The sequence below is a fragment of the Thamnophis sirtalis genome, unplaced genomic scaffold (genome assembly GCF_051295495.1).
Source record: "Thamnophis sirtalis isolate CommonGarterSnake01/CBP01778 unplaced genomic scaffold, rThaSir2_p1.2 scaffold_8, whole genome shotgun sequence".
Lineage (NCBI taxonomy): Eukaryota > Metazoa > Chordata > Lepidosauria > Squamata > Natricidae > Thamnophis > Thamnophis sirtalis.
The window spans coordinates 33775265-33798405 of record NW_028261388.1 but is presented as its reverse complement, the minus strand read 5'-3'; the positions used below and the strand labels follow the sequence as shown (position 1 = coordinate 33798405).

The 23141-nt window shown below is 38.5% G+C and overlaps 2 protein-coding genes across 3 annotated transcripts in view; one reads left to right on the top strand and one right to left on the bottom strand.

Annotated features, from left to right (window-relative positions):
• The window catches only part of ALCAM (activated leukocyte cell adhesion molecule), a 119424-nt gene that overhangs the window by 58673 nt on the left and 37610 nt on the right, over positions 1-23141 (bottom strand). The window lies entirely within an intron of this gene.
• Positions 17815-20459, top strand: LOC148044356 (uncharacterized). Its single transcript, XM_087721400.1, has one exon. The coding sequence runs from the start codon at positions 18535-18537 to the stop codon at positions 20008-20010; it is 1476 nt and encodes a 491-aa protein (XP_087577526.1). The 5' UTR covers positions 17815-18534; the 3' UTR covers positions 20011-20459.

Sequence of the window (23141 nt, the reverse complement as noted above, 5' to 3'; positions counted from 1 at the left end):
GTAAGATTCATTTTATAACATCTGCCCAGTATTATAAACAAATACTTTATATACATATTTTAAATGTAGACACAATAGTTAATATTCTTTAGCAAAGTGAGATGTATTATTAAATCCAAATCCAAACAGTTCTTAACCTTGCAATATTATTGTTTATTACTCAAATCAAATAATATAATCAGCCTAAAAAAACAATTGTTACATATTTAAATGGGATAAATAATCCATTTAAGCAAATACATCAGTATCTATATTATAAAGGGCACCTACACATGGAATGTACTTTTTAATATAAATAAATATTATGAAAAGAAATGGAAAATATTGCTAGAAGTGTGCTTGTTGATTTAGATTTGAAGACAGAAAAATGCAAGTGACTCTATTGAGTATAAAGAAGATGTTATAATTGCAACAACTTGACACACAATTAGAATTCAAAATAATAATTCTTTTTTATTTTGATTGTGAATGTATCTTGACAAATTTTATCATTATTTAGATGGAGCTATGGTAAATGGCATCATGTTGGCTTCTCTAATTTATAATCTGAAACACAGTTGGGGGAATGAGAAGCTCTCTGCATGTTGCTGAATTACAATCCCAAGAGTCCTAAGTAACAGGGTATGTTGAAAGTTATTCTTCAGTGACTAGAGGACCATAAATTCCCCAAGTTGGTCTTAATTATTTATTAGTAACATTCAGAAGCAGTAAATTCAACCTTGGCAATTCTAATTTAGTAAGAAAATGGAACAGAAGATGAAATTGCAATGAAATGTTGACATAATAAAAAAACTAACATAATGATGCATGTGATGAACAAGCAACATGGTGTTGAAAGAGGCAATGAAAATTAAAATATTCCTTGCAAAATATTATCTCCTTTATTCTATTCTTTATTACACTCCTGCATTTTATTGCATAATAAAAGAAGCTATATTACAGAATTTCAAACTGACATTCATTGCTCAATAGAAGTTTCTTGCTGAAGGAAGAACTATTATTATTATATACTTTATTCATTAAACATGAAACCCAGCCAACTGAACATTCAAAAATTGGAATTACCACTGCTGGTTTGTGCCATAGTCGTTGAATTTCGATTTTTAAGTCCTGGTATTTTGCTATTTTTTCATGTTCCTTCTCGGCGACCCTGCTATCACCTGGTATTGCGATGTCTATGATTGTGACCTTATTTTTCTCAACCAGTGTGATGTCTGGTGTATTATGCACCAGTATTTTGTCCGTTTGTATACGGAAATCCCACAAGATCTTGACCATCTGATTTTCGGTGACTTTTTCAGGCTGATGTTCCCACCAGTTTGTTGCTGTTGTAATATTATAATTTTTGCACAAATTCCAATGGATCATTTGTGCTACTGAATTGTGCCGCAATTTATAATCAGTATGTTCGATTTTTTTACAGCAATTTTTTTACCAAAATCCCATAAGATCTTGACCATCTGATTTTCGGTGACTACTACTACTACTACTACTAGTACTACTACTATTATTATTATTATTATTATTATTATATTAATCTTTGGTTAGATTCATAGCCTTTGGGGCTGGTTGGTAGCTCAACAGCTTGAGTCCTAACCAAGGACCTAGGAACTGTTAAGGTAACGTTGGAGGATATAAGCTGTTCCAAGTAGCGTGGTTTTTTGTAGAATCAGAATGTTCAAGTCTGATAAATTTAAAATTTCCAATTAGCGAGGTAGTCCTTTAGGTATTGCTCCATAATTGTTGTTATTATTATTATTATTATTAATGTGGTTAATCTTTGGTGAGATTTACAGCCTTTGGGGCTGGTTGGTAGCTCAACAGCTCGAGTCTTAACCAAGAACCTAGGAACTGTTAAGGTAATGTCGGAGGATATAAGCTGTTCCAAGTAGGGTGGTTTTTTGTAGAATCAGAATGTTCAAGCCAGGTAAATTTAGAATTTTCAAATAGCAAGGTAGCCCTCCAAGGGCTCCAATTACAATTGGGACAACACATGATTTCTTTTTCCACAGTCGCTCAACCTCAATTTGCAAGTCCCGGCATTTTGTGATTTTTTCTTACTATTTATTTTCAATTCGTGCATCACCAGGTATTGCAATGTCAATGAACCATACTTTTTTCTTTTCAATTATTGTTATGTCAGGTGTGTTGTAGGCCAAGTGCCTGTCAGTCTGGATTCTGAAGTACAAGATCTTGACTTTCTCATTCTCTAAAACCTTCTCAACCTGATGGTCCCAGTGGTTTTTGCTGTACTCAAATCCAAACTTTTGGCACAATTTCCAGGGAATAATCTGAGCAGAGCGGTCATGGCGTTGTAGGTAGTCAAGTTTGTGAAATTTTGCTGCACCCACTGATCAAGTGGTCGACTGCCTCGTCTTTCTCATTACAGAGGCAACATTTGCTATTGGTGGTAACATGTTGAATTTTTGCCTTCACACAGTTTGTGGCTAAGGCTTGTTCTTGAGCTGCCAAAATAAAGCCTTCTGTTTCTTTTTTCAATGCTCCTGATCTTAACCTATTATTATCATCATCATCATCATCATCATCATCATCATCATCATCATCATCATCATCGAAGTACTTTTAGACAAGACAGGAAAGAGGTACCCATTTATCTACACAAAATCTGAACTTAATTTAATCTGTATGAGATACTGCCAGACCCCTTCTCCCCCAAAATTGGGGGGAATTCTAATAAAGAATACGCAACTCTTAATGATTTCATGGATACATTATCATAGTATTATTAACTTCAACAGCCGGTATTGCTGAATTCTGAGATTCCCCCCCCCCCTGCTTTCTAGTCTTGCTCACAATCCTGTGATTTTGTACTATTTGGTTCTCTACATGGTCCCTACACTCACAAAATCTGTCCCTTCTTTGTTTTTCAATTTTATTTAAAGCCTTGTAGCTTGGCAAAGCAATCTGGGCTGAGCAATTAACAAAACTATTGGATAGATAGCATACTATCTATCCAATTATAATTTTATTATAATAGAACACCAACGTAGTAATAATCATATAGTAGCTGGTTTTGTGCATTTGATTATCAACAGCTTTGTGGGTGCAATTCAAACCGTTAATTTTAGCCTACAGTATAAAGCCCTATGTTGTTGACACTGAATTACTCACAAGATCACTTTTTCCACATACAAAGTACCCATTACCTCCCACCTCAAATATAGATTGACACCTTCATTGTTAGCTTGTTGGAAACTGTGAAAGAAATGGTTATTGAGGATTACAGTTATTGTTTTTCTTTTAATTCACTTTTATATTTTATTCTTTTTTGTAAACTATCAGAAATTATTTTTGTTGAATGAGTATATTAGCTCATTAAATTAATAAATTAATAAAAAACCCATAATTTTTCATTTGGGATATGTTTAGCCTTGTAATATTAAGGTTGCAATTTTTTTCTTCAATATAAAATTAATATGTTACAGGGTGGGTTTGATTTAAATCATGATTTTAAGTCATGATTTAAATCACTGGTAAAAAGGCTAATTTTAAAAGAGCAACTGTCATCTCTGTCCCACAACGGCTTCTCCTCTGACCCGCTGTTGACTCACTGACAGTCCCAATATTGCAGAATATACAGCCTCATGCTACATAACTAAGCTCCATTTCATACTGAATAAACTAAATTATTAATGTATCTTAAATAGAAAACTACCTTTAGATAGATTTTTACTCAAAAAGCATTGTATTAAAATAACTTTGATAAAAAAAATCTGATTTAAATTTTAAAAAACCAATTTACATTTTTAAAAATCTGATTTTTTAAATTTTTTTTAACAAAACATTGATTTTTATGTTAGCATAATCCAGATAAATATATGAAAAAGAAACTCCAAATGTTCTTAGATGAGATTTTTACAGAACACTGTATGACTTAAATATTTTATTCTATTTATAAATAAATTACAAATTCATATGATTTTCATATATTTTTTTACTTGTAAAAGAAGCAGCTTCACATTCAAGTCTGGGGCTATTTAGCCCAGATATATAGGGTGAGAAACCTCAACATATACTTAAGTTTTCAAAAGGAAAGAGCTCAGCCTTAAATATGATTATGTAAAAGTATCTGACACATATAAATATTGCAGCATATATAAATATTGAAGATTTCAGTGTCAATGGTCAGTCAACTGTATTAAAATCCTTTGAAAACTTTTTATTGCATACTTCGACAGTGCATATTGTAATGCCATATCAGGAGTAATCTGAAAATGAGCTTGTACATGCAAATATTTATGTTTTATGTAATATTCTGCTCATAAATTTCATTATCCATGAAAAATGCCTTTTTCTAGCAAAACGAAAAGTTAGAAGGCCATCAAAGGATAAAATAAATATTATGTTTTTAAGCATCTGACAAGATGGTTCTATATCTAATTTACTGCTGGTGGAATTTATTCAAAAAAGTCTCAATAAGTATGTTGAACCCTAAACAATGTCACTCTCATTTTAGTATAATCTGAACCTTATCTGGAACACCAAAGTTTATAAAGCTATTTTTTGAAGTCTTAGTCTAGGTTATTATCTAAAAACATTTTGTACAATTTATTGTGTAATAAAAAAATTCTGAATTTGGGACTAGTAAAGAGAGTGTTTATGACACTTTCTGTGCTATTTGTTTTTTTTAATCACTCAGACATGTAAAAACAGATGCAGTTTATAAGCTTTATTATTCACTTTCTAAAACAAGAGGTCTGTGGTCATTCACACACTATGTATAGCTGGTAAAATTCTAACTGGCCAGGTTAGATTCCAAAGGAATTGAGATGAGATGTCCCATGTGCATTAACCTCATTCAATACTGACTACTCCAAATGACTAGTTCCAATATATTTTCATAATGACCAAGAAGGCTCGTCTTGAGCACCCTTCACATACAGTAGTACCTCCTGATACATTTCCACTGGACTGCTGCCACTTTCTCCAATTTATGGGAGAACCATCATTCATTTCTAAGAATATTACCTTGTTATGTCTTCTGATTGATTATGCTCTCCACAACTGAAAAATTCCCAAACATACATTTTAGTTTTTATAACTTTGAGTGGGTATTATAAATTCTCTTTTTTCTATATCACCAATGCATAAATGCATAACAAGAAGCTATTTCCCACTTGATTATATAACAATAACAACAAATCTCCCTATTCCCTGTCCTTAAGAATGATTTGATATGTGGATAAAAATGTCAAATGCAGACTAAACATCTGGCATACCTGTTTTATTCTCCCATATATGAAAGCCATTGCAGTAAACAAACCTCTGATCCAAGACATCATCATAAAACATGATGCATAAAAATATTAAATACCCCATGGACCTGGTAGTTCAGTTAAAATGTATAACATAAATATTTTGAAATATTTTGATTTGGAGGAAGAGATGTTCAGCTGAGTAACCTAGGAAAGGTCTGATAGTGAGGATATCCTTTATTCAAAGATGTTGTGCCTCCTTTGGCAAAATATAATATATTTTTGTTGTAGATCGAGGTGAAATAGCTCTGCCATATAAATGCAAAGAATCTTTTCATGTGAAAGAGCTGAACTTACAGACTTAAAGATAAGTATTTTTAGGTACAAGAACTTTTCTATCATGATCATCTGCTATATAACTAATAGGTAAGAGGAAAGCTAATTTAGTGCAATAAGTCTTTTCCATAAGATCTTGAAGCTTCAGTATCTCCAGACTATAACGCTAAACTCTGCAGCAGAATACAATTCACTTGGATATATAGCCTTTGGCTACTATCCCAAAGTGTAAAGTGTTCAGAAGTAACCAGATAATCCATCAGAGTAAGCACAGAAGCAATTTTGTTTCATTTCTTTTCCAGACCTATAAATTCAGGAAGAATAATATCTAGTGTTATGAAATTAGATACGATTCTCCTACAATCATATTATTATAATGAATTTACATAATTCAACATTGTTGAGTAAATATTTGACAGTATAAAACAAATGAATATAAACACACTTAATTGTTAATTGTAGTTTTTAAAATAATTTGTCTTAATTTAATCAATGTTATTTTTGACAAAAATAGAGTTTTCACAATTTAAAAGAAGCACACAAATTGTGATTTTACTGCACAAAATCAGAAAACATTTTAATCTTCCTATGATACTGATAATTTCAACGATTTCCAGTTTCTAGTTTTATTCATCTTTGGCCACCATTATGTGACTACAAAAATTAATAGTTTAATTAAACTTTCCATCAAGGAAGAATAGAATCTGGGAACTAAGGAAAGAATAAACAAAATTAATCCAGTGTGGCTAAATGATTTATCAAGTGGTTTGTAATAATTAAGAGATTAACTGATTATTTACGTAACTGTCTGTCTGTCTGTCTACCTATCATATGGCATTTCATACATGGACCATCTATATTCACTACTAATATAATAGCAACATATAGCACTATAGCAATATAAATTAACATTTCATAACATAATCCTTTTTGCAGATTTTCCTATTTCCCCTTAGATATATTTTACACAGACTTTTCCCTAATTGGTTTTGGAACTGTCTGCAAAGTTCAAAAATATGACAAATCTGAAATACAACTGCATTCTGGTTCATAAATTGGAAATAATTAACTATGTAATTTTAGATTAAGTTTAAATTAAATGGAAATGAAACAAAAGTTACTTTCTTTCATATGAATACGCAAAAAGAAACTCATCTATTCACTCAACAATTATTGAAGGAATGATTTAAACGTCAAATTTATCAACATCCGTATATATCAGCACAGTCTCTATCACTCTTATTCCCACTGGGCATTCCTGATTTCTCTTCTTGAATTTTGTTATCCAAAGGTTTATTGCCTTGCTTACCCCTTTTTCTATTTGAAAAAAAATTACCCCTTAGATACGTGACTATTTTTGATCTAGGTCGCCATATTACCAAACTACTAGCTTTCTTCTGAAACTCTGATAAATATTCTTTTGGTTAAAAGATGTTTCTTTCTCCCAGGGGGATCTAGGCAGCAGCAGAGAGCACAGGAAACAGCATTGTAGGGAGATCAGATGCTGGATAAGAAAACAAATATGACAGTAACAAAAAAGGAGGTGAAAAATCAGAAATGTTATTTAAAAAAAAACTGCTGTGGGAGGAAGACTAAAAAACATTGGGGGAAAGGGAGAGAGAAGAAAATGTTATCTGTCATGTGAAAAGAGATAAGGTTATTTTTGATATTTGGTGGTAGGCTCTGCCTTTCAGAATAGTTAATTATTAATAGGATACAGGATATGTTTTCAAATTTTCAAATGTGTTGCAGCTCAGTGTCATAAGACTAACATAAGGTCTAAATAAGATATGACTACTATCCACTAAATCCTTATTTAAAATCTCACTTAAAGATTATTGCTAATAAACTGGTGCATGTCACAGAAGAAGCCCTAATTTTATTAGAATACATAGCAAGTAGTTTTTTGTGATCTATGTTAATACATTATGGGTACAATTCATCCATCAACTGTCCTCTCCTTCTAAATTTTTATTTCAGCCAGGCTTCCTTTGGCTATTTAGTCTATTTTGAGATGTTCATTGGCAGCAGTTATGGCTAATTCTTGCTACAATCTGATTCTCCAGTGGATAGTTGGTTTTTCTTTCTTTCTGCAGGAAAATTGCTCTTACATGGACTGAATATAGCACTGAAAACTGAAGAGCACTAACATCAAAGCAAAACTAGTAAAGGCTAACTCAGCAGATGCTATTCCAGAGATAATTACCTGCATAAAGCAAAGATTAAAGTGTTTTTCTTTCTTTCTCACCATGATAATATTTCTATGAGCTGCCTCTCAACTGAATGTATGCTAAAACTGTAATCTTAACCTTCATGAAGCATCTGAAGCAATGACTGACCAGCTTCCAAAGGGAGAAATTACTATTGTAGCATGACTGAAGGCCCTTTCAATTAATCCTACCTGTCAAAGCTTTCTTTGGAAGCTAACAGGAAGTACTGAGAAATAGAGTTTAGAAAATGGAATGTGTAAATTAATTAGCAATGTTCTTTAAACATTAAGGCTACAGAAAAAAATAGTCAAGGTGCAATGTTTTGAGTGCATATGATCAGATAAGGGATTAGGGTATACTTAAATTTTAGAAAACAAAAAGATTGTACAAGGCCGACTTAGGATTCATATAAGACAGCACTAAACCCCGAGAGGGGGGAGGGAGGGGGGGAGAGAGAGATTAGGTTGTGTATTTATTTTAAAACCACCCTTATACCTATCATCATTTATGTTTCTGTTTCATCATGAAAAATGTTACAGGAAAAAAAATCCAATTTTTATTTTCTGTTCACTGTCTGCAAATCACACTATTTAGTAATTGTAATTGCCCATTTATCGTGACCTATTACCTGTTGGTCTTAAGTAAAGCTAATATAAATTCAAAATTATTCTTCATGACAAACAACAACAAAAACCCTTAATCTTGTTTAGTTCAATAAACTATTGCAAAGTTCAGGAAAAAACAGAAAAGATCAAAAGAAAAAGACTATTGGTCTTACCTGAATGGTAGCTCTCTGTGTGCTGCGGGAGACTCCATGCAAGGTTATAACTTATGTCTATCTGTCCAGAGACTGAGTTTAAATTGTTTGGACACACCTCCTTGGCTTGACTGGTTTCAGTTTCTTAACGAAGGCGTAGATCAAAAGAATATCATGATGTCTTTAGGATGAATCCTACTTGGACGCTGGACCAGTTTCCTTAGGGTAGGAATGGAGTCTCCCGCAGTACACAGATAACTACCATTCAGGTAAGACCAGCGATCTTTCTCCTTTGTGCTGCTTGGAGACTCCATGCATGGGATATACCCAAGCATAGATATTGAAGGGTGGGTGACAGGCTGGTCCAGGGTCCCTTCCCTTCCACAGAGTAAACCCTTTGAAGCACACGTCATCCAAACACTACCACAGCCAAGGCAAACAAATCCAGCTTGTAATGTTTGATGATGGCGAAGCCCAAGTTGCAGCCCTGCAAATCTCTTTTACTGATGCCTGAGTAGCCTGAGCAGCAGTGGTGACAGCACTGCAAGTCGAATGTGCCATGATGCATCATGGTACAGGCCTGGATTGCTGTTCATAGGCCATAGTGATTCAGGCTTTCAACCATTGACCAATCATGAACAGTGACACCTTTTTTTCCCATGGACGCAGGTTGAAATGATACAAATAAGGCCTCAGTCCATCTAAAGGAAGCTGTTCTTTTCATATAGCAATGAACTGCATGCTTGACGTCCAATTTATGCCATCGCTTTTCGGTTAGATGAATGGTTCCAGGGCGAAAGTCCAGCAAAATGACTTCCTGGGATCTATGAACCATGAGTTCACTTTAGGCACAAAAGACAGATCAAGTCTGAGAATAACTGTGTCCGGACATATGTTACACAAGTCCCCCCATGCTGACAGTGCTGCCAATTCAGAAATCCTCCTGGCCTATGTGATAGGCACGAGGAAGGCCAAATTGAAGGTCAGGAGTCTGAGACTGGTTGATTTTAATGGCTTGAATGTTGGTAAAGTGAGAGCTTGTAAGACAGGTCCAGGGGTGGATAGATAGGTCCAGGGGTGGGTTTCTCGCCAGTTCGGTTGGAACGGGGCCGGCAGCATCTTCATGTACGCGCGCAGTGCACGCATGCGTATTAGCGTCTGCGCGATGCTCCAGCTGCTCCTGGACGATCGCGCAGGCGCTGTATGCGTCCTGCGCATGCGTGGAAGCGCAGAACTCGTCAAAACCAGGTAAGGACCGCGGGCGGGCATGCCCTTCGCCATTCCCAGAAGTTACTTACTTCTGCGTTTGGTGACCAACCGGTTCGCAGGGACCGCTGCGAACCAGTTGAAACCCACCCCTGGATAGGTCCCATGATGGATACCTATGCATGACTGGTGGTTGTAGATTGGTTGCCCCTTTCAGAAAACTGTGCACCCTTGGGTGCTGGAGTGGGAACTGGGTCTCCACTGATGTTCCCTCTATTTTTATTTCAGTGTGAGAAGAAAAGTATGGTGTTTGAGCGGCACATTTTCATGCCTGAGCACCTGATTTTTTTTCACAGATGTCACCCAAGACAACAACAAAATCAGTGTTATTTGAAACTCAAAGTTATGTTTATTCAAGGTACCCACTTAACTAAAAGTGTTATATAATAATTATTTATTTTTAATCCTTTCTAAAAGTTTTTGGTGAATTTTCAACATTAAACCCTAAACTCACATTGATCTCTCTTTAAATACTTACAAGTGAAAAAATTAAACAGAAGTGTAAGGAGGAGGGAAAAGAAAAAGAAGAGAAAGGAAACATCAGCTATTAAAGATAACTTGTTGGTGTGGAACCACTTAAAGAGACTTCTAAATTATTTTAGATTTAAAGCAAGATCCTAAACAGGTTTACTGAAGTCAAGTCCTACCGGAATTGCCTTTAGAAAATAAGACTCCAGACCCCCAAGCCACTTTTTAAAGCTAGATTTACAGCAGTGAATTCAACAGAGTTGAGTTGCAAACATTTCTGTATCTATTAGTAAGTCCTAGGAGTTCAATATATTATGGCTCTACAGACATAGATCTCGGTCCTAAGCCATCGCTTATGTGAATCACTTATTTTCTTGAATTGAAGTCCCACAAGCAAAGAACTAAAGTTTCGGAATATGTGATTCAATAGGGTCCACGCAACGTCCATTCACAGTCCATTCTCACATCTTTTCAGAAAATGAGAACTGATGAGCAAAAAGCTACCAGCATGCCTACTGTCCCTGTCCTAATGTTCCCCTGTACTGGTATCCATTTCATGCATCCAAAATCATGTTTATACATACATTACATACATATATACATACATACATACATACATACATACACACACACACATACACACACACATTGTCTAATACATGCTTGATGAAATAAATAAAAAATAAATAAATATAGCGGAACCACTAAGCAAGCATTGATGAGAAGCTGAGAAGCACGTTCACAAAGCAGAACACCTTGGAGGCACAATGCCTTGAGCTGGCAAGGGTGGCCTCCCTAGGTGACTTACTCACTGTAATCAAGACTCTCATATTGTGATTGTTCCCCCTTCTTTCCCTATTTCCTTCATCCTTGGAGCATGACTCAATGCTCTCGGGCACTGACCCCAGCTCAGGTTTCTTTCCTGTCCTAAAACGAAACTTCTAACTTAAGCCTCCCACCTCTTTTCAGATCAGCAGCTTTACTGGGACTGAAGGGCAGGAGGAGCAAAAAAATTATCAACTACACTTCCCAGCATGCCTCTTGGTTAGACAAGGCAGGTGCTCCCCTCCAGTTCTTCTCCAGAAGTAAATGCTTGAGGGTGGGACTCCAGGAACTACATTTCCCAGCATGCCATGCAGGTGTTCTGAGCGCCAAATCTAACCCAGGGAAGGCAGTATGAAATGGAGACGAGGGAAGAGTGCGCGGGAGGCTTCAAAAAGTTTAGGGAAACAGGCCAAGAAAAACAAACAGTGGGAAAACAACAACAACAATGAGTTCAGCTTGGACATTCTAGGTTAGGATTTAAGATGGGTGAGAAAGGAAAAGGGAAAGAGGCGCTAGCAATTGGAAGTTTTGCCCGTATCAGGATGTAACAGGAGACGTAGCAAGGGAAAGGCCAGAGGCTTACCATGCAGAGCAGCAGTTGTCCCCACATCACGCTGTAACATTCAAAATCACTGTGCGGCAGTTGTCACGTGTGTGGCCGCGCAGCTTAGAGGGAACATTGGTCTCTGCCTGAGATAATGGTGGATAAGGCAGTCACCTGTCTCCAGATGGTGCTGGTGCTTGTTTAAGCCCTGCTGTAGAAACTCCAGGACTTGAGGAATGAAAGCCGAGAGAGCATCGATGCGCACCTTGGTGTACCATTTGCTAAATGCAGTCCAGGTTGCGTTGTAAATCCGATTTGTAGATGCCCGTCTGAATGCTTTGATGGTCATGATAACGTCCCTGGAGAAGCTGCCCTTTCTCAGGAGGTCCCTCTCAAGTGCCAGATGGTTAACTGGAGTCACTGTGGTTCTGGGTGGTCCAGAAACCCTTGGCTGAGATATCCTTTGCCAGGTATTCTCCAGGGGCGTGGCGTGGACAGGCTGATCAAATCTGCAAACCAGGAGCATCTCGACCAGTGAGGAGCTATCAGGAGGATTTCCGCCCTCTCCGTGATTAGCTTCCTGATGACTTGTGTGAAAGGAAGAGAGGGAAATGCATAAGAGCCCCAATGACAGAGTAGGGCGTTGATGCCTTCCGCCCCTAGAGACTGGAAACTCAAGAAAAATCTCGGTAGGTGAGTGTTCTCCGAAGTGGTGAATAGGTCCATTAATGGTCAGCCGAGCCTTTGAGAGATGTCATGGAACAGATCCAGATGCAGGTACCATTCCAAATGGTCGATCGTTGCCCTGCTCAGCCAATCTGCTCAAATATTGGCTGTTCCGGATATGTGTTCTGCTCATATGGATAGGATGTGACTTTCCACCCAAAGGTCTAATATTTTGCCTCATGCATCAAAGCCCTGGAATGGGTGCCGTCCTGATGGTTCACATGCGCCTTGGTGGTTACATTAATCATCAACAGGAGAACATGTTGGCTGGATATTCTCTCCTGGAAATAACACAGGGCCAGATGAGCTGCCCCAAATTCCAACCAGTTGATGTTCTCCAGCTTGTCCTATGACCAACAGCCCTGAGTCATTTGAGTCTGGAGATGGGTGTTCCATTTGAAAACGCTAGCGTGTGAGGTGACTGTAACCTGGTTGGGCTCATTGAACAGACACCCTTTCTGCATGCCCGATGAAGTCCACCAGTGAAGGGATCAAAGTATCAAAGTGGCACTCTGGCACGTAAGTTGGACGTGCTGGAGCCATCCTTTTGGTGTGATAGAAGAAGCCATTGTAATGGGCGGGAGTGTAGACGCATCCAGGGAACTATCTCTATACAGGAGATCATCTTTCCAAGCAGACAACACAGTGATAGGAGTGACACCCTCCGTTGGGAACTGACCGTGATCATTAACTGTCTTATGCTGTTCAGATGATCCTGGGAGAGAGACACTGTGCAGTGAATGGCATCTATCACAGCCCCCAAGTGGAGGAGTCTCATGCCTGGTGTCAGATGGCTTTTTTCCACATTCACGGTGCCCATGTGTAGGGTTTTTACAGTGAATCATCTGGATGGTCCTTAGAACTGAGGTTACACGTGTAAGTAGAAACTGCATCAATCTGCAGAAAATATTTGCCTGTCAGCTAATCTTTGCTCTTGCAGTGTTCCCAGGGATGTTCGAGGACACGGGATGATACAAAGTATAACCTGCAACATTTTATTCACTTATTTGATAATACTTGATTTACTTAGCTATTATAACGTGAACATTCTCACGAACACCAATGATGTAAGGACTAACCAATTATTGTGCCTTGGAGACTTGTTAGCCAATAATGAGATAATACGTAGAGCTCAAAGAGGCTGAAAACACTATAAGAATGATGTTTCATGATTAATAAGTTTGCTGTGGATTCTCATGTTAATTCTGGATGCTCAATAAACTTTGGTTGATTCAGCTATCCGTGAGTGGACATTCCTTTCATCTTCAGCCTCGGGAACCCTAAATGCAACATTTTGGCGCCCGAACAGGGACCCGTACTTCGTCCAGAGAAGGACAGACGCGTCGTCAGCCCAAGGGCTTTTCTTAGTAAGTATGGGATCTTCGCTTTCTCAAGAGCAAAGGAAGCATGTTAGTGAGTTAGGGTATCTTCTTAAGAAGTCTGAGTTATGTGTGTCACAAAAGGCTCTTTTTCGGCTGGTCCGTGAAATTGCTTTAAGTTGTCCTTTCTATCCTATACAAGGTTCTTTGAAGTTGTCAGATTGGGAAAAAGTTGGCAAGGTTTTGCATTCTGAGCCTAGGAAAGATGTAGATGTTTTGCACGCTTGGCATTTGTGTCGGCATGCTGTAGAAATGTTTGGTCAGAAAGAAGATTCTGTTTCTTCCTTATCATCCCCTCCTTCTCAACATTCTAATACTGTGCTTTTTCCTCCACTGTCTGAAAAAGAAATTTCTTCTTTTGATCTTAAATCTGAGTCTGAAATAATACCTTCTTCTCCTTCTTCTGACATTATGATAAAGCCTCCTCCATCTCTTCCACCTCCTCCTATTCCCATTCCACCTTCTCCACCTCCTCCTATTCCTCCTCCTTTTTCTCTTCCTTCTATTCCTCATCCTTCTGCTAATATTCTTCTAAAGTCTGCTTTTCAGAAAATGGTAGAAAATTGTAAATCAGATGTTAATATTTCTGGAGAAGAGTTAGCTGATTTGTTGTCTGTGTGTCCGGTTCAATATCAACCAGGGCCACAACCAGGTCAGCAGATTGCTGAGTGGGAAGGTTTGCCATTTCAGATTTTAAGGGAGTTAAAGAAGGCTATTTCTGATTATGGTATCACTGGAAATTTTACTAAAGGTCTTTTGGAAGGAATTAAGAATGGCTATACCATGATTCCGCAGGATTGGAAACAATTGTTTAGAATGATTTTGACTTCTATGCAGTATGTTGTTTGGGAAAGTGAGTATTTGCGTCATTCTCAGGCAGCTGCTTTAGGTAGTGGTGGAGTTTACACAGTGGAACAGTTGTTTGGATCAGGTCAGTTTGCAGACATTCCTAATCAGGTTTTACTTCCTCCTGCAACTTTGGCGGTAGTTTCTGAATGTGCATTCAGGTCTTTTCTCAAGGTTCCTCAAGCCGGAGAACCTAAAGTTAGCTTTTCTAACATACGCCAGGGAGTGAATGAACCTTATGCTGATTTTGTGGAGAGACTTTCAAAAGCTTTGCATCAACAGTTGGATAACCAGGAAGCGGCTGGAGAATTGCTTCGTCAGTTGGCTATTGAAAATGCTAATGTGGACTGTAAACGTGCTTTGCAGCCTTTAAAAGCTACAAATCAATACACGTTAGCAGACATGTTACGTGTTTGTCAGGATGTAGGTTCTCAATCATATAAAATGAATTTGTTGGCTGCAGCGATTCAAAGAGGGAGGAAGCCTCCAGGGAGCTGTTTTAGATGTGGAAAATTAGGGCATTTTCAGAAAGATTGTCGTTCAACATCAACTGGTGGTGAGCGTCCTGTGAAGAAGTGTCCTATTTGCAAGAAGGGTTTTCATTGGGCAAATCAGTGTAGATTTCGTTTGAGTTCGGGAAACGGCCAGGTGGGTGTGGCACCCACCCAGAAAACAAAGAGTGCCTTTCCCGTTGTGAGTTTTCCTCCCCCCTCTCTTGTTCCTCCTCCCTCTCTAGCGCTTCCTCAGCCACAGCAGGTAGTGCTGGGATCGATTTAATTACTCAAGCTGATTTGGATTTTAAATTTCCTTTAGAAGTAAAATTGGTTGCTTCTCAATACACTGGTCCTCTTTCTTCTGGTTTGGTTGGCATCATCTTACCACGTTCTTCTGCTCATAAATTGGGATGTTTTGTGGTTCCAGGAGTTATTGATTCTGATTACACTGGAGTGATTCTTATGCAAATTTGGGTTAACATTCCACAATTTCTTCCTAAAGGATCTTCTGTAGCACAACTTCTTTTGCTTCCCTATAAAATACCTAACCCAGGTATTGGAAATCGTGGTGATTCTGGATTTGGTTCTACTCTTACTTCTATAGGCCTCTTGCAGTCTATTAATTCTCATAGACCACTTCTTACTTTGTATCTTAATAAGCAACCGTTTCAAGGTTTGTTGGACACAGGAGCCGACGTTACTGTCATCTCACTTTTACAGTGGCCTGTCCAATGGCCTAAACGTGATGTTAATTCCTTGTGGGGCATTGGTGGGTCTACAAATGCTTGGCAAAGCATTCATTCCATAGCCATCACGACCTCTGCTGGTAAGTCTGTATCCTTACATCCTTACATTTTAGATATTCATACTAATATTTGGGGTAGGGACCTTCTTTCTCTTCTTAATGCTCATTTGATTTTGGATGATGGCGCTTCCTCTTAAATGGCTTTGTTCTACACCTGTTTGGATTGAGCAATGGCCTCTATCTTCTGAAAAATTGATTGCTTTGCATTCCTTGGTACAGGAGCAATTGGCTGCTGGCCATATTGAACCTTCTACTAGTCCATGGAACACCCCTGTCTTTGTTATTAAAAAGAAAAGTGGAAAATGGAGATTTTTATCTGATCTTAGAAAAATAAATGAATGTATTCAACCAATGGGACCTTTACAATGTGGTCTTCCTAATCCTAATTTAATCCCACAGTCTTATAAATTATTAGTTGTGGATTTGAAGGATTGTTTTTTCACCATTCCTTTGCAGTCACAGGATAGAGAAAAATTTGCATTCACTGTGCCTGTTTTAAATAATAGTCAGCCTACACAAAGATTTCAATGGTGTGTCTTACCACAAGGTATGCTAAATTCTCCTACTATTTGTCAATATTTTGTGGATCAAGCTTTACAACCTTTTCGTGATCAATTTCCTTCTTATCTTATTTTCCATTATATGGATGATATTTTAATCGCAGGTGAAAATCTTGATGAAGAACAAGTGCTACAACAATTGACTACCATTGTAGCAAGCAGAGGGCTTTTTATAGCTCCTGAAAAAATACAACGTTCTGAACCATATTCTTATTTAGGTTTTAAAGTTTTACAATCTTCTTCCATTCCTATCTTACCTGAACTTAAGGTGCAATCTTCATACACTTTGGTTCAGTGGCAAAAACTTTTAGGTACAATCAATTGGGCTCGTCCATATTTTAAAATTTCTACAGGAGAAATGTTACCTCTTTTCTCTCTATTAAAAGGTTCCAAAAAACCTGGAGATTTGGTTTCACTTACTGTTTTGCAAAAGAAATGTCTCCAAGAAATTCTAAATAAATTTAAATTGGGATATGTTGATAGAATTGCTACTATAACCAAAAAGTTGTGGTTAGCAATTCTTCCTACATCACCTTTACCTACTGGATGTCTTTATTCTATTTTGGATGAAAAAGTGATTCATATTCATGAATGGTTGAATTTGTCTGCTTCTCCTCCTAGAAACATTTTTCCTTATCAACAGGCTTTAGAAGAATTGATTATGAAAGCACGACGAAGATCTTTGCAATTAATAGGTCATGACCTGGATGGAATAGCTTTCACTCGTACTAAACTTGAACATGAACATTTGATGACCATTTCTGATTCATATCAAATTGCATTTTCCAATTACCTTGGTGATATTCAATATTCTTTACCTAAAGATCCTAGAATAGTTATTACAAATACATTGAATCTTTCATTTTCTTCTATTTTTACTCGTTCTCCTCTTCCTGAAGCATTAACAATTTTCACAGACGGATCACCCACTCGTGGAGTTGTGGTTTGGACGGATGGTCAACAATGGTTTTCTAAATTCACTTCTGTTCAGACATCTGCCCAACGTTCTGAGTTGGCAGCTGTTATTTTGGCTCTGAGATTATTTTCTGATCAACCTATTAACTTGATTGTTGATACCAAATATGTTTTTCTTGCAATGCAATCTCTTCCTTATGCTTATTGTGCTGTTTCTCTTGACGTTAATCTTTTGTCTTTATTTTTATCTTTAAAACATGTTTTGGAAGCACGTGTCTTTCCTTTATATGTTGAGCACATTAGGAGCCATTCTCCTTTTCAAAATCCTTTGACGGAAGGAAATAGACGAGCTGATGAGACTCTCAAAGAAGTCACAACTCTTTTTTCAGATCCTGTTGCTAGTCATTCATATTTTCATCAAAATGCTAAATCTTTGGCTAAACAATTTTCTGTTCCAATGCCTCAGGCTCGTGACATTGTTCGAGGATGTACTTCTTGTCAACAATTTGCTGTTCCTTTTCCTATGGGAGTAAATCCTCGAGGAACAAAATCTAATCAAATTTGGCAAATGGATGTTACACAATTTGCTACCTTTAAACCATACATTTATTTACATGCATCCATTGATACATATTCTCATTTTTTGTGGGTCACTGCTGCTAGACATGAGCGCACCTTTGATGCCATGTCTCATTGTCTTTCTGCTTTTTCCGTAATGGGACGACCAATTCAATTAAAAACTGATAATGGTCCTGCGTATACTAGCAAGGACTTTAATTCTTTTTGTCAACAATGGAACATTCAATTGATACATGGAATTCCTTACAATTCTCAAGGGCAAGCTATAATTGAGCGAGCTCATCGTACATTCAAAGCCACATTAACTAAGTTGGTAAAATCTGAATCTGGTCCTTTCAATTTGAGAAAAATTCAAAATTTGATCTCTATTGCTCTTTATGCGTGGAATTACTTAACTTTTCTAGATTCCTTTTCAGACCTCCCAGTGAATTTACATTTTCATATTCAGGATCCTGTGGCACGTCCTTTGGTGCTTTTTCGTCAACTTCCTGATCCTGCCTGGCGTGGACCTACAAAACTTATAACCTGGGGACGAGGTTACGCTGCAGTTGAGGATTTGCAAACAAAGCAAGCTGTGTGGATTCCAGGCCGGTGTGTTCGTCCTTATCATGGAAAAACAAATGATAGATCCAAGGATGCAACGTCCTCCAATATTGCCTTGGAATCACCTTGAAGATCAACATCAATTGAAAAAATCCTTTTTTCTCATGTGTTGTTTTCTCTTTTTCTTTTCCTTTCCGGTTTTTACTAACTCGGAAACAACTCTTGCTCTTCCTCTTAGTCCTAATCTTTGGATTCGTCACGCTCAATATATGTTTTTGATTCATGGTCATAATATAACTTTATATTATGAACATCCTATGGCTCTTGGTCAAGTTGCTTTTATTCCTAATCTAATTAATTCTTCTGCTTTCATTGTTTCGCAACTTCAACATATTTCTTCTTCTTGGCTATTTTCTACTCCTCCAAATGAATTAAATTCAGTTAGATGGAAGTATATTCGCATTAACCAATTTACTAGAGGCTTATGTTTTTGTTGTTATGCTCGTCATAATTGGTTTAATCAATGGTCTGATTACTCAAAAGCTAAACGTATTTTAGATAAAGTAGGGAATTATAGTTATTGTACTCAAAAATATTGGTTATGGGGTACTATTAAAACATCACAAGGTCATAACATCATACCTGAAATGTATCCTGAAAATTTTCCTATTTTTCAAACTGTTTTTTCTAATACTGACACAGGTGGATCAATCTGTGCTGGATGGCAATTGAAAGATCCTACAATGTGGTTTTTCTTTGACAAATATGCAACTAACGTACACCCTCAAAACTATCAATGTGCTGCCATTGGATATTTGTCGTTACCTGTACAAGTGGGTGCTTATGGAAATTTACCAACTAGAAAAAGACGTGCAGCCTTGGGATCAAAATGTTCTGATGAAGTTATTATTGATACTCAATTTTCTTCATTGCATACTTTTGGACGTGCAGTAGTTGGAGCAATAACTGGAACTATTTCTTTGGGATCATACCCAGGAATATTAACTCAAGAAAATAGACATTCTATTTTAGGTCTTACATGCCGATTGGAGAAATCTATTAATGCTACTGCTGCAATTATTAGAGACTTGCAAAATGAAATTGAAGAACTTAATCAAGATTTAATGCAACAACGTTTTGCTATAGACTATTTGCTAGCTCGTCAAGGTGGATTTTGCACTTTAGTTGGTCAACGTGCTTGTGCTGTGCATTTTCATTCACTTAATAGAACTATTGAAGATGAATTAGCTAATTTACAAGCTTCTATAAAAAATAATGTACATTATGAATTTTCTCCTTTTGATTGGTTAACTAGCTGGTTACCTAATATTTCTTGGTTAAAACAATTGTTTTTCTATGGTGTGAGCATAATTGTATTACTTATACTTTGCTGTTGTTGTATGCAATGTGTTCCTTCATTTTTTGCTATGTTTTTTGCTATGTTTCGTAAGTCTCCTGCACCTACTTTGAATATGATTCAAATGCATGCTCTTGAAAAATCTCTTTTATCGTCATTAAAAACAAAAAGAGAGGAAATGTAGGGTTTTTACAGTGAATCATCTGGATGGTCCTTAGAACTGAGGTTACACGTGTAAGTAGAAACTGCATCAATCTGCAGAAAATATTTGCCTGTCAGCTAATCTTTGCTCTTGCAGTGTTCCCAGGGATGTTCGAGGACACGGGATGATACAAAGTATAACCTGCAACATTTTATTCACTTATTTGATAATACTTGATTTACTTAGCTATTATAACGTGAACATTCTCACGAACACCAATGATGTAAGGACTAACCAATTATTGTGCCTTGGAGACTTATTAGCCAATAATGAGATAATACGTAGAGCTCAAAGAGGCTGAAAACACTATAAGAATGATGTTTCATGATTAATAAGTTTGCTGTGGATTCTCATGTTAATTCTGGATGCTCAATAAACTTTGGTTGATTCAGCTATCCGTGAGTGGACATTCCTTTCATCTTCAGCCTCGGGAACCCTAAATGCAACACCCATGCTATGTCCAGAGTGTGATGTGCAGATCTTGCATTGCACGGTGATAGGATGATTTGGATCAATATGTCATCCAGGTAATATTGCAGATGTATTGGGACAGACCTGAGATCGGCTGCAATCACCGATCAGCTCCACCAATGGTGAAGGTCCTGGGAGCCAATGAGAAGCCAAATGGAAGGGTTCTGTACTGATAGTAATGGTCCACATAACCTCAGGAACCTCCTGTGGGATGAGCGGATGGGAACATGCAAGTATACCTCCTTGAGGTCTATGGAAGTGAGGAGGTCTCCTTCTCAAATGCAAGCAAAGATGGACCAAAGGGATTGCATTTTGAAACATTTGTATGCTATGTGTACATTCAAGCTCTTCAGATCCAAGATCATCTCCATCCCCCACACACCCTACATTCTTCGGCACAAGGAACAGGGTTGAATAGAATCCTGTCCTTTTATGACCCCTTGGAACCGGTTCTATCACCCTGGTATCCAATAGGTGGTGAATTTCTGCCTCAATGAGACCCTGTTTGAAGGGATTCCTTGAGGTAGGACAATGGATAAAGTAATGAGGGGAGGGGAGAGAAAGTCTAAGGTGAGCCCCAGTCTCACTGTCTGCAGGACCCACGCAACTGTGGTAGTTTTTCCCCACTGAGTCGTGAACAATTGCAGATAACCACCAATGGGAATGCCTAACTGGGTCAGTTGGATTTTTGGAAGGGCCTGTTACTGCTCCCCCCTGGAAAGGTTGCCTGGAGTAGGGCTGCTGCCTGCCTCTATCCTAAAAGGCGCATTGTCCTGGGGATGGTCAGCTGGGGGGTAGGCAACCCAATGTCAGCAGGTCGAAATGACTGCATATGAGAATAAGGAGTGGACCTGCAGTCTGCTCTTCTATAGCTGGAAGGTAAGATTTTCTTGTTATCCTTTGTCTCAATGAGGACTGGATCTAGAGTGTCCCCAAAAAGGTTGCCTCTCTTGAAGGGAACCAATGCCAAATGCCATTTTGAACACATGTCAGCCTGCTAGTGGTGAAGCCAGGCGAGCTGATGAGATGTAACATTAGAAGCCAAGGCCCTAGAGGTAAATTTGGCAGCATTCAAGGTGGCGTCAGCCAAAAATTCAGCTGCTGTTAATTTGTTAATGTCCTGGTGGAGCCTAGTGTTCTCAGGTTGGACCCTAGCTAACAGTTGGTGGAGCCAGAGTAGGGAAGCCCTATTAAAGAATGAGGCTGCTATAGATGCCTTGATAGCCCATGCGGATGCTAGGTGAGTTTTGCTGAAAGAGGTTTCCGTCTTTTTATCTTCTACCTTCAGACCCTTCATGAAGTTGGAGGGAATGATGGCCAAAGACGTAAGACCTGTTATGGAGGCATCAACCTTGGCCATTCAAACAGCTCTTCCAATTCAGGAGCCACAGTATAAAGACGCCTGTCAGATCCACTAGAAGTGACTGAGCCTGGCTGAGCCCATTGGTGCTGGATGACGTCCCTAAATAAATGAGGAGAAGGAATGTTCTCCTAATCAGTAGATAGCTCAATGAACAGCCATTCACTAGGTCTTGAGGTTCCCTAAGGGGAGCAGAGCTTCCTGCCCCACCCAAATTAGTTATGGCTGTAGCCTTATACAGGAGACTTAAACAGGGATGGGGTGAACAGACCGGTGAAGGCGGCTTTGTTCCCAACAGCTGGATCGTACCTGTTAACAGGTGGTTCAGATGGAAACAAGGCCCGTTGACTTCTGTGCTGGAATGCAGCCAAACCCTTGAACAATGGCCTCAGATATGTAGTCACAGATTTCCTGAGTGAGACTGGTGCTTGGGGCCGCTGGAGGGCAGAGACCCTCTGCTGGGGAGCGGGTGCCGAGGCCAAGTGTGCTCAGGATGGCTCTTCTAAACTTCCCCCAGCTGCAGGGGCAATCAAATGGGGCAAAGGTGTCTTCAAAACAAGCTGCCTGTAACACTGGAGGTCCAGGAAGGGAATCTGGAGCGAGATCACATCTCTCCCTACTTTGCAGAGGAGAAGGGGCCAAAGCAGATGCAGAAGTACTAGCTTGGTGCATTGAGGTTTTTGGCAAACTGCTTTTCCAATGCCTTCTGACGCCTAGATAAATGCGTTATCAGGAGCAGTAGATGATCTCTTATGAGAAGACTTGGCCTTAGCCTAGCTAGTGCTTGGTCTATTGTCAGCCATGAGGAAGATGCAATGCGCCACTGGATAAAGGACACGATCTCTTCAGATGTTGAACCACCATGCTGAAATAAAAGCGAAAAGGAGTGACTATCCAAGGGGAACCCCAGAGCCCTGGGATGTAACCAGGTTCTTGGATAGTGATCTCAGGACTAGGAATTGGGGGTATTGCTATGTATGTCTACAGCTGCTTAGGAGCTCCCTAGGGCTCTGTTCAGCCTTGCTGGTGTGTATGTGTGTGTGTGTAGGGGGGGGAGGATAGCTCCAAGGGCAATCAGTTCAAGGCCATCACTGCCTAAACCGTCACTCTGACACTTTGAATGGTAAAGTGTAAAGCAGAAGGAACAGCTGCACCTAAGTGGCTGAGTAGTCCCAACCACAAGGCAGAGTTCCCACTTCACTTGCTTCAGCCGTTCCTTACCTCGGGCAACAGCTGTCCGAAGGTCACTAAAACCGCATAGCCCTCCAATCAGAGAAGGGGG

Bases quoted from the DNA above. Each gene is read 5' to 3' on its own strand.
- LOC148044356 (XM_087721400.1), top strand. From the start codon at position 18,535: ATGGAAAAACAAATGATAGATCCAAGGATGCAACGTCCTCCAATATTG.